Below are 12,786 nucleotides of genomic sequence, written 5' to 3'. Positions count from 1 at the left end.
CAAGTTACAAGATCTCTACTCTCACAAATCTACAATTCCTTTTCTCCCACTGATTGACAGGACAAAACTACCGCGTCTGCAATAATATGTACTTTAATTGACTGTTCATTATACCTCTTCATTTTTCAGTTAGAGAGAGGCTGTTACCAGGCTCAGTTACAAGTACAACATACCACTGTATTCCACAGAACGTGAGAGGCTTTATTTTTCATCATTTGCTTGTGGCTCAAAAACATGAGCCAGGTTATGCCCTTATTGGTCTCGTCATCAGACCCCTATGAAACACAGGTTCAAAACTTGGTAAGACTGACTCACCCGTTTATCCTGTGATGCAAATAAACTGAACCTCATGCAGCCTGCTGCGTAGTTCTCCTAGATGGGATCGGAAAAGCCACAGTCTTTTCTACTCTGAGTGAACTTTACCAAACCCATGGTACTTTTTTAAAAATCTGCCTCACCAAGCTCCGCAGATCAATATCCTTAGGTAAAATCTGTTTCCCTTCTCCCCAGTGTTGTACTGTATGCCAGTCACTTGGATGCCTCTGTTCTACACATTCTGGGCAGCAATATGAAGAGAAAGATGTATTTCACTGATTTATGTATTGTTTGCTAAGTGCTATGGTATTCTGTGGGATGAAAGTTGCCATGTAAATGTAAAAAAAATCATTAAAATAAAGTTTAAGTGTTACATAATGAAAGACTGACTTGCAATTTTGGTCCCAGGGGCTAACAGTATGAGACAGTGGGCAAGCCACAGCACTCTATAATTATGTCCTGACGGTAGCATAGGAGTGTAATATCAGTGCAGCTGATGATCTGGGTTCGATGTCTCATTTAAAAGAAGGCATCTCCACCAGTACAGTGCCCCACCACGAAGATAACCTGCTGGAGTATTAGTTCAGATTGACTGAGGATTAGTGTCACCTGCTGAATTAGCAATTAAATGCTCAAAAACTTTGTTTAGACAGAGTTAAGTTTGCCTAGTTCTGCCTTTTGCCCTTCCAGAATGTAGACAATGGCTAAACTTAAACCTCTGGAAACCAGGAAACACAAAGTTAAGGCAACACAATCTTAATTCTGCCTCATGGAGCTGGCAATAGCCACTGGGAATGGTTCAATAAGGATGGTGCAAAGGTTAGATTACCAAGTGAACTGATGGATTCGCCACCTCTTGAGGTCTTCAAATCAAGACTGGATGCTTTTCTGGATGATACCCTTTAATCAAATACAGGCTCAATACAGGAGTAATTGGATGAAATTCTATGGACCATGTTATACCAAAGGTCAGACAGATGATCTAATGGTGCCTTCTGGCCTTAAAATCTATAACAACTTAATAAGTAGACATGATGGACTAAAAGAATATGCCATTGTTTGCACTGTGTTAATCAGATTTGAACTGCAACATTTGTCTGCATGGACTCCAGCTTAATTAGGTTTACCTTTATTGAGTGGTGGAATGATTGGCTGGAGCAGCTTTGCAGAGCTGTGACCATGATATGATGAGATATGCATGTGCAACTTGTGGAATCAAGTATGCCCCATTTCAGTGCTGGATTTTGTAGGTTGTGTCAGTAGAAATGCACAAGAATATGTTCTTGTCATGGGGATTGTCAGCAGTATGGTGGCATACATGATAGTGGACTTTGAAGCTTAGTGAGAGGTAAGTGAAGGCAATGTCTCAGATGGAATCCACTGGGCAAGGCTGAAGGGGTAGAAACATTTAACAAGTCTGGGGTAGTTTGTGTGGAGCAGGTTCAGGGGTTGTATGTAGGTAGCTCCTGTTCACTACATCTGACCTAAACCTGAGTTTTGCCTGAGCAAAGAGAAGATGTTAGACTTTGCCCTACAGTGCTCATATGTAGAGCCCTGCGCGGATACAAAATTTGTATCCGCATCCAATCCGCTATCCGCAAACATGGTCCGTGGATATCCGCAGATTTGCAGGACGCTACTCATATGCTCTGTCCCCAAAATGTTCTGTAGCATCTGTTAGGGTAGAGTGCTAGTATTTGTGCTACTGGTGTGTTGGGGCATCTCTTAAAAAGGACAGAGTTAAGGTTGCATTGCGGGGGTGATGTGCACCTTAAACTCTTCATTTCCTGGTTTTCAGAGGTTTAAATTTAGCCACTCTCCATGTTCTGAAAGGGCATGAGGCAGTAACTGGGCAACCTTAACTCTGCGGTAACAAAGTTATTAGGTATTTCATTTCCTCGTTTAAAAAAAATTTATCATCAGCATCCCCATGTACCACAGCCCAGCTCTTCCCCACCACTGCCTTTGGCTCCTTAGTAATGATTAATCTTGCAACAGAATGTGAACACCTCCACTGTTCCTGTATCATCCTGTCTCCCGTGTCTATGACTGCCCCTCACAGCCCCGTTCTCCCTTTTCAGACTTCCTCTCCAGGGAGAGACAGATGTCAGCATAGGACCCACAGGCTGAGGAATTGGAGAGAGGATGCAGGAACAGTGATAAAACCTAAATCAAGTCAGTGCAGACATTTTTAGAAGGGAGGGTCTCTGACCCCTTCCTTACAGCTCCACTTTTCCTTGCACTGCGACAACAATCCCCTACATTCCCCACTCCCAACTGCTCAGACTTCCCCACCACTGTTTGGACACTGTTCCACCTCTTGCAACATTCCCTCCATCATGCCCTTTGCTTTGACCACCCCCACAACTCTGCTGCTCTGAGCACTGCACAAATACAGTATGTGGTAAGAAGCATTAGCACTCTAGATCTAACAGGAATGCTACTAATATATAGAACTTGACTGAGTCCCAAAGATATGCAGTTAATATCTAGTACTAGGAGCAGAGATATACAGATTTTTACACTGCCAGTGTCACCAGGAAATCTGCCTATGCGAGTAATACGTACCACTTTGGGATTGCTTTGGGCAGATGGGGAGGAATATTTTCACGGAGGTGCTGTGCTTCATTATAGTCCCTCTTAATAGACTCCTGCATCTCCTGAAATGAAGAATATTGGACTCTTTCAGTAGTTTGAAGTTACTGAAAATGGTGCAATGGAAATGTTTCCATTTACTACCTAGATGATGCGAGAATGACCCTTAATGAATATGTCTTAATGTGATTAATGAACTTTGCTATTTCTCCACTATAGACCCTCACTCCTAACTCCCCAGAAGCAATCAGTGAAGCCTAGAAATTCAACTGCTTTTCATTCTAAATAACTTGAGCCAGAGAAGCTAAGAGTGATCCAGATACAGAGGGGAAAAAACCTAAAAAGAAGGTGGCCACTGTAGTGAATAAAACTCTGCTTGCCACTAGCAAGAGGGAGAAGACAGGAAGAATAAAGCTGGCTGCAATTAAGTCAAGGAAGGAGCTCCAAGGACTTCTCATTAGCATGCAAAGGAAGTCAAACTTCTGAGGTGAGGGCACCAATGAGGTCACACCCCAAGACTGACAGCTCTGAACATTTAGAATCAATTCTGCTTGTTTGTCATAATTTCATTGTTGTTCCTGACTTTTTATTACTAAGGACAGTTTTATGCAAACAGGAGCTTTGTCTCTGAAGCTTTGTCTCTTCCTGCTTTTTATCCCTCAACCTGAAGTTATAATTTTGTGTGACATGATTATTTCCACAGCAACTAATTGCTTTTAGAGAATCATATTCCTACCAACACTGCCAGCAACTCTCTTGTAAATAAGATTTCAGTTTAAATAACTTGATTGACATGACAGAATACCCAAGGGTTGCCAGACTTACTAAACCAATCTCGAGGCATAGGGAAGAATGATAGGAAGGTACAGAAGTTTTACACAATGGATCTATTTTACATTACTATCTGGCGCTGATTTGGTGTCAGGTTGCCATTGTCTCTTCACATCCTAAAGTTTTTTTCCTTACATGATTTCACCATTTCCTTGTAATTCTCCTGTAATTTGACTGTCACCGAAATTTAAGAAAAACAGAATGTGACAGTATTTTCATAATAGAACTATACTCATTAGAGGAGATATGTAATACGAGCAATACATTAAAAAGGTCACAGGAGTAATCACATACAAGTGAATACTCATGTATGAATTGTAGGACACAAAGTGTATACAAATCATTTCATTGTCAGAGCCCAGATAACAGTGCCAGAAAATAGTTGTAAAATGAAAGAATATTCTGGGCAATGACATACAAATGAGCACACAACTTGCCCCGTTGGCTTCAGAAATCCTGGCTTCAGAAACAGTTTGAGCAGATAAGATGGACAATTATGGAGACATTTCAGCTCAGATGCAGATTTCTTCTGCAGGAGAATAAGACTACATGGGGCTAGCTGTGCCAGGAAGAAAGAAGAGTCCATTTCATAGGCAATATTTCCAATCTGATGAGGGGAAAAAGGCCTGATCCAAAGCCCATTGGCTCAGTCCCAAAATGCAAAAACAACAATGATCAAGATTTTGTTGTTCCAATGAATGCATTATACTTCTCTGCTCAACTCACTTACTATAACATTCTCATAACTCAAAGACATACCACCTAACGACCTAGAAAGGAACCATTCTGGACAGGTCTAAGAGATTCCTTTAAAGCTTCCCATTTTTATATTAGGATGCTACAAGCAGAACAAAATAAGATTACCTTGAGCAAATTCTTTAGTTTTTCTTGATGCTCAACTTCTATTTCCATTTTATTCAGGAGACCATTGAGGAGAAACATCTCATGCCCTATTTTACAGAGCACAGATTTCAAGGATGGCTCCTGACCTGTCAGACAGAGAGAGAGAGAGAGAGAGAGCGCACACGAGCGCAAAATTAAAAAAAAACAACCCACAAGTGCCTGGTTCATACATCTCCCGTCTCTACCAAAATTTTTCTAAATTCCTTCCCTACTCCCTGAAACTCCACATCATAGTTCCCAACCTTCTGGCAAAGAATGGCACTGTTCTCTTTGAACAGGGGTTATTATTCTGTGGCCTAAAGTGCTCAGTGCCATCCCAGCAAGGGGGATGAGAGCTGGAAATAGAATGAGTTAGATCTCAGCAAAACAGTAAAAAGCACTGCAAATCAACCACAGTCTATATCACACACACACACACACACACACACATATAAACCCCAGTGTTAAAAGAACACTACTAAAGTTGCAAAGTCAAGCACTCAAAAGTTATGAAATGCCAGAATTAAGGTTGCCTGAGCAACCTGAATTTGGCCCCCCGTTGTGCATATCCATTATGGTGCAGTCTATAATCAGATGATCACATACAGTGGAATCTCAGAGTTACAAACACCTTGTGAATAGAGGTTGTTTGTAATTCTGAAATGTTCGTAAATCTAAAAAAACCCAAATTATAGTTGTTCTTTCAAAATTTTACAACTGAACATTGACTTAATACAACTTTGAAACTTTACTACGCAGAAAAAAAAATGCTGCTTTTAACCATCTTAATTTAAATGAAACAAGCACAGAAAGTTTCCTTACCTTGTCAAATCTTTTTTATTAGTTTTTTAGTAGTTTACATTTAACACAGTACAATACTGTATTTGTTTTTGTCCCTACTGCTGCCTGATTGTGTACTTCCGGTTCCAAATGAGGTTTGTGGTTGACCAGTCCATTCATAATTCTGGTGTTCGTAACTCTGAGGTTCTACAGTACTATTTTTTCCACAGGACCCCTGCCTCATTCAGCACACAGAAAGAACCCACTCTGGGGACCAATCCAGATTGTGTAGTACAAGAATCTTGTCCCCAGTCTCCTTGCCCAGTCAGTTCTCCTGACTCCTCATCCAATCTGACTCTTCGCTTTCCACTACTGACTCCAAGTCCAAGTCTCCCTAACCAAGATCCTCATCCATTCTCAGTCTCTTTTCCACATCCTCTCCCTAGCTCTTTATCCCCCAGTCTCCTTCCTCCATGACTCATTGGTCCAATCTCTTTGCCCGCACAGTTGCAGTTCTCCTGCCACATCTCAGCTCCTTGACAGATCTATCTCCCATCCACTCCAATACTGCTTCTTAGTCCCAGTCTCCTTGTCCATCCAGTCCCAGGCCTGGTCTACACTACGAGTTAAGGTCGACTTTAGCCGCGTTAAATCGAATTAAGCCTGGACACGTTCACACGACGAAGCCCTTTCTTTCGACTTAAAGGGCCCTTTAAACCGGTTTCTGTACTCCACCTCCGACGAGGGGATTAGCGATAAAATCGGCCTTAGGGGGTCGGAATTGGGGTAGTGTGGACGGAATTCGACGTTATTGGCCTCCGGGAGCTATCCCACAGTGCTTCATTGTGACCGCTCTGGACAGCACTCTCAACTCAGATGCACTGGCCAGGTAGACAGGAAAAGCCCCGCGAACGTTTGAATTTCATTTCCTGTTTGCTCAGCGTGGAGAGCACAGGTGACCACGCAGAGCTCATCAGCACAGGTAACCGTGATGGAGTCCCAGGATTGCAAAAGAGCTCCAGCATGGACAGAACGGGAGGTACGGGATCTGCTCGCCATATGGGGAGATGAATCAGTGCTGGCCGAACTCCGAAGCAGTAAATGAAATGGCAAAATATTAGAAAAGGTCTCCAAGGCCATGAAGGAAAGAGGGCATAACAGGGACGCATAGCAGTGCTGCGTGAAAATTAAGGAGCTAAGGCAAGCCTACCACAAAGCCAGAGAAGCAAACGGAAGGTCCGGGGCTGAGCCGCAAACATGCCGCTTCTACGCGGAGCTGCATGCCATTCTAGGGGGTGCAGCCACCACTACCCCAACCGTGTGCTATGACTCCCTCACTGGAGAAACACACAGGGAAGAGGGTTCGGAAGAGGAGGATGGAGGAGATAGCTCACAGCCGCAAGGAAGCGGAGAAACCTGTTTCCCCAACAGCCAGGATATGTTTGTCACCCTGGACCTGGAACCAGTAACCCCCGAACTCACCGAAGACCTTGAGGGCACACAGGGGACCTCTGGTGAGTGTACCTTTGTAAATATTACACATGGTTTAAAAGCAAGCGTGTTCAATGATTAATGATTAATTTGCCCTGGCAATCGCGGCCAGTACAGCTACTGGAAAAGTCTGTTAACGTGTATGGGGATGGAGCGGAAATCCTCCAGGGACATCTCCAGAAAGCTCTCCTTTATGTACTCCCAAAGCCTTTGCAAAAGGTTTCTGGGGAGGGCTGCCTTATCCCGTCCGCCATGGTAGGACACTTTACCACGCCAGGCCAGTAGCACGTAGTCTGGAATCACTGCATAACAAAGCATGGCAGCGTATGGTCCCGGTGTTTGCTGGCATGCAGACAACATCCATTCCTGATCGCTCTTTGTTATCCTCAGGAGAGTGATATCATTCACATTCATCTGGTTGAAATGGGGCAATTTTATTAAGGGGACATTCAGAGGTGCCCGTTCTGTTCTATTTGAACAGAAATATTCCCCGCTGTTAGCCACGCGGTGGGGGGAGGGGTGAAGTGATCATCCCAGAGAATTGGGTGTGGGGGAGGGGAATTAGTTGGGTTTGTGCTGCATGTTAACCCTGAAACCGCAGCCCCTCCTTTTACATTGCAAACCCATTTTAAATGGCCAACCCAACGGGTGCTTGGTATGGGAAATGAGAGCACTACTGTTTGAAACCATTCCCACATGTTAAGAAGGTTAAAAAAGCCAAAAGACTGTGTCTTACCATGGCTGCCTGCAAGCTGAAATCTGTGGCCTGGCACTGCGTGAGTGATCTCTCACACCAAACCGGCAGGCCCTCAATATAAGAGGAAAAATGCGACCTTGTAACGAAAGCACATGTGCTGTGTAATCTGAACAGCAAAATTTAACGTGAAAGAGTGTACCTATTGTTCTCTAAAATGTGTCTTTTTTAACCACCTCTCCCTTCTCCTCCACCAGCTGCAAATGTTTCTCCTTCACAGAGGTTAGTGAAGATTAGAAGGAGAAAGCGAAGGACACATGATGACATGTTTACAGAACTACAGATGTCCTCCCACGCTGACAGAGCACAGCAGAATGCGTGGAGGCAGTCAATGACTGATTATAGAAAAGCCCAATATGAACGAGAGGAGAGGTGGCGTGCTGAATCGCGGGATGAACAGAGCAAGTTGCGGGCTGAAGATGATAGGTGGCGTCAGCTTGCAGACAGAAGGCAAGAGTCGATGCTCCGGCTGCTGGTGCATCAAACTGATATGCTCCAGCGTATGGTTGAGCTGCAGGAAAGGCAGCAGGAGCAGAGACCGCCGCTACAGCCCCTGTGTAACCAACAGCCCTCCTCCCCAAGTTCCATAGCCTCCTCACCCAGACGCCCAAGAACATGGTGGGGGGGCCTCCGGCCACTCAGTCACTCCACCCCAGATGATTGCCCTAGCATCAGAAGGCTTGCCTTCAATAAGAGTTAAAGTTTTAAACTGCAGTGTGTCCTTTTCCTTCCCTCCTCCCCCACCCATCCCGGGCTACCTTTGCAATTATCCCCCTAGTTGTGTGATGAATTAATAAAGAATGCATGAATGTGAAGTAACAATGACTTTATTGCCTCTGCAAGTGGTGCTTGAAGGGGGGAGGGTAGGGGAGGGTGGGGTGGTTGGTTTACAGGGAAGTAGAGTTAACCGGGTGGGGGGGGAGGGGCGGAGGGTTCCTCAAGGAGAAACAAACAGAAGTTTCACACCGTAGCCTGGCCAGTCACAAAACTCGTTTTCAAAGCTTCTCTGATGCGCACCGCGCCATGCTGTGCTCCTCTAACCGCCCTGGTGTCTGGCTGCGCATAATCAGCGGCCAGGCGATTTGCCTCAACCTCCCACCCCGCCATAAATGCCTCCCCCTTACTCTCACAGATATTGTGGAGCGCACAGCAAGCAGCAATAACAATGGGGATATTCTTTTCGCTAAGGTCTGAGCGAGTCAGTAAGCTGCGCCAGCGCGCTTTTAAACGCCCAAATGCACATTCCACCACCATTCGGCACTTGCTCAGCCTGTAGTTGAACAGGTCCTGACTACTGTCCAGGCTGCCTGTGTACGGCTTCATGAGCCATGGCATTAAGGGGTAGGCTGGGTCCCCAAGGATCACGATAGGCATTTCAACATCCCCAACGGTTATTTTCTGGTCCGGGAAGAAAGTCCCTTCCTCCAGCTTTCGAAACAGAGCAGAGTGCCTGAAGACGCGAGCATCATGTACCCTTCCCGGCCAGCCCACGTTGATGTTGGTGAAACGTCCCTTGTGATCCACCAGGGCTTCCAGCAGCATTGAAAAGTACCCCTTGCGGTTTATGTACTCGGTGGCTTGGTGCTCCGGTGCCAACATAGGGATATGGGTTCCGTCTATGGCCCCACCACAGTTTGGGAATCCCATTGCAGCAAAGCCATCCACTATGTCCTGCACGTTTCCCAGAGTCACTACCCTTGATATCATCAGGTCTCTCATTGCCCTGGCAACTTGGATCACAGCAGCCCCCACAGTAGATTTGCCCACTCCAAATTGATTCCCGACTGACCGGTAGCTGTCTGGCGTTGCAAGCTTCCACAGGGCTATCGCCACTCGCTTCTCAACTGTGAGGGCTGCTCTCATCCTGGTATTCTGGCGCTTCAGGGCAGGGGAAAGCAAGTCACAAAGTTCCATGAAAGTGCCCTTACGCATGTGAAAGTTTCGCAGCCACTGGGAATCGTCCCACACCTGCAGCACGATGCGGTCCCACCAGTCTGTGCTTGTTTCCCGGGCCCAGAATCGGCGTTCCACGGTATCAACCTGCCCCAGGAACACCATGATTTCCAAATTGCTGGGGCCTGTGCCTTGTGAGAGGTCTATGTCCATGTCCATTTCCTCATCACTCTCGTGGCGGCGCTGCAATCGCCTCCTCGGCTGGTCCTGGTTTTGCTTTGGCATGTCCTGGCTCTGCATATACTCCAGGACAATGCGCGTGGTGTTCATAGTGCTCATAATTGCCGCGGTGATCTGAGCGGGCTCCATGATCCCAGTGCTAGCTATGGCGTCTGGTCTGAAAAAAGGCGCGAAACTAGTATCTGATGGACCAGGGGAAGGAGGGAGGGGCGAGTGACGACATGGCGTACAGGTACAGGGAATTAAAATCAACAAAGGTGGCTGTGCATCAGGGAGAAACACAAACAACTGTCCCACAGAATGGCCCCCCCCAAAGATTGAACTCAAAAGCCTGGGTTTAGCAGGCCGTTGATTTCACGGAGGGAGGGGGGAAGCAAATGAATACAGAACAAATCTATTTTTTACATCTTAAGACGACGGTGCAGCATGACTGATAGCCCTCGGCATCTTCTGGGTGCTTGGCAGCAAATACTGGGCGCTTGGCAGTTATGATGACGATGGCCTTCAGGCCTATTGCACGATCTGCTGCTCAGGGAAGACTCTGCTAATGTGCAATGATCCAACAGGGCGCTTGGCAGAAAATGGCATACTACGACTGATAGCCATCATCGTCATTGTGAAGGCAGCAGAATATGACTGGGGGGATGGGGGACTGGGGGACATACGGAGTTCCAGCCACTGCTGTACGACGAGGACGGTTACCAGTCGTAATAAACCATCTACTGCCAAAAGGCAAAAGGCAAGGGCTGGTGCAATGCAGCCCTACGGCTGCCAGCCCCACAGCTGCCAGCACCCAGATCGCCGATGAAGGCTACCAGTCATGCTGCACCGTCTACCGCCAAAAGGCAGTTAGCTGCTGCTGCGTAGCAATGCAGTCCCACGTCTGCTGGCACCCAGATGACATATGGTGACGGTGAGCTGAGCTGAGCGGGCTCCATGCTTGCCGTGGTATGTTGTCTGCACAGGTAACCCAGGTAAAAAGGCGCGAATCTATTGTCTGCCGTTGCTCTGACGGAGGGGGAGGGGCCTGATGACATGTACCCAGAACCCCCCGCGACACTGTTTTGCATCATTCGGGCATTGGGATCTCAACCCAGAATTCCAATGGGCGGCGGAGACTGCGGGAATTGTGGGATAGCTACCCATAGTGCAATGCTCCGGAAGTCGACGCTAGCCTCGGTACTGTGGACGCGGTCCGCCGACTAGAGCACTTAGAGCATTTTATGTGGGGACACACACAATCGGCTGTATACAACCGATTTCTATAAAACCGGCTTCTATTAATTCGACCTAATTTCGTAGTGTAGACATACCCCCAGTCTCCCCCAGCTCTTCATACCTTCACAGTGTTTCTCCCCCAGCCAGCTGGCTCCCAGTTCCCCACCCCATCTTCTACTCTTCATCTCTGAACTCGGTGAATGCACTGTCTACAACCACTGCCTTGAATTCCTCTCCTCCAACTCCATGCACGACCCTCTTGCCTCTGGCTTCTGATGTCTCCACTCCGCTGAAACTGCTTTCACTACAGTTTCTAATGATCACTTCATGGCCACATTTCACCTCATCTCTAACATCTAGGATGGTGGAAAAACTAGTTTGACAGAGAGATGTCAGATTTCTATCCAGGTATCTGTACTGTTTAAGGATGCTGGGGGTTTTTTGCTTTCTGTAACCATATGCAGTATTAAAATTTTAAATTTTAAAAAAACCCACAGCACTAGAACTGCCCCTTTTGTTTGACAGAGAAGCCAAGGACTTATCATGCGCAGACAATACTACTCTTTTATGCCTACAGGTGATCTCCTGGGGGTTAGGGTAGATCCATTTTAGGTGGGGTAGTATGGGAAAGCTTACTGTGCCACTGGCCATGCTGTATCTGTTCTGTGGATAAATCATCAGTCTAAAAGGCTGTCAGACTAGAACCATTCACTTCCCCAGGTTCTGTTTGGTTGGTTTCCTCAGATTTACACAGTACATTTCCAAAAGAGGACACAGCTATAGCAAGAAGATCAGCATCAACAAAAATTATCCCACAGTTGTACATAAGTAATAGTAAAATAGCATCTTGAGATGAGCATTTAGATCTTTAATACTTGATGGAAAATCCTTTACTAAATATAATCCACATACCCAGAAACACTCCCCTGAAAATAAAAACACCTACTGAGCTCTCTTACCCATGTTTCTTAACTGAAGAGTCTTTTTGATAGTTGAAATCTTTGTGTTGATGTGAGAGCATAAATCTTCCAAATCTGAAGAGGCCATATTCCCACTACTGCTCTACAAACAGAAAAAAAACATTGATACATTTAAGATATCCACATTACAAGTACAAGCTTTTTTGCTGGACGTTGTGCTGTGTATGGCCCCAAGTGCAACCGGATAACCCCTGTATGCATAATGACAATGGACAGCAATCGACTCTCAAATGACAAAAAGGATATACTTGACCAGTGGACGGAACATTTCAGTTCGCTTCCTAATCACCCTTCCGATATTTCTGAGGAAGCAATTAATGCTCTTCCAGAACATCGACTAAAAGAACTTGCACTAGCCCCTATCTTATATGAGACCATAACAGCAATCAAGCAGATGTCACAAGGAAAAACCTGGAATGGATGGCATTCCAGCAGAGATCTATAAGCAGGGTAGCTACCATACTACAAGGCACCTCACATTGCTCTTCTGCATTATCTGGGAGCAAAAAAGTCAGTACCAGAGGATTTCAAGGATGCCAGCATTGTCTACCTCTATAGCAGTAGTTCTCAACCTATTTACCATTGTAGGCCGCATATGCAGCTCTCTCTGTGTTGTGTGGACCTCATCCACACAATATATATACTACCTGTATGGCCCTGAGGATGTCACATGGGCCACAGCTATGCGCTGATTGGGCCACAAGTGGCCCGTGGGCTGAGAACCACTGCTCTATAAAGATAAGATGCTAGGACAACCTGTGATAATCACCGCAACATTTCCCAACTCTCTGTTGCTGGGAAAATTCT

General features: G+C 45.9%; 1 protein-coding gene across 1 annotated transcript in view; it reads right to left on the bottom strand.

Annotated features, from left to right (window-relative positions):
* The window catches only part of SKA1 (spindle and kinetochore associated complex subunit 1), a 43,152-nt gene that overhangs the window by 20,737 nt on the left and 9,629 nt on the right, over window positions 1–12,786 (bottom strand). Inside the window, exons 2-4 of the mRNA XM_065406922.1 lie at window positions 11,959–12,056; window positions 4,606–4,730; window positions 2,884–2,975 (exon numbers count right to left, since the gene is read on the bottom strand). Coding sequence (XP_065262994.1) covers window positions 2,884–2,975; window positions 4,606–4,730; window positions 11,959–12,046 — 305 coding nt within the window. The 5' untranslated portion in view covers window positions 12,047–12,056. The remainder of the gene's footprint in view (window positions 1–2,883; window positions 2,976–4,605; window positions 4,731–11,958; window positions 12,057–12,786) is intronic.

Source organism: Emys orbicularis, chromosome 6 (genome assembly GCF_028017835.1).
Source record: "Emys orbicularis isolate rEmyOrb1 chromosome 6, rEmyOrb1.hap1, whole genome shotgun sequence".
NCBI classification, from domain to species: Eukaryota; Metazoa; Chordata; order Testudines; family Emydidae; genus Emys; species Emys orbicularis.
Note: the sequence above shows the minus strand (reverse complement) of the source record. Positions and strands in the feature narration are given on the sequence as shown.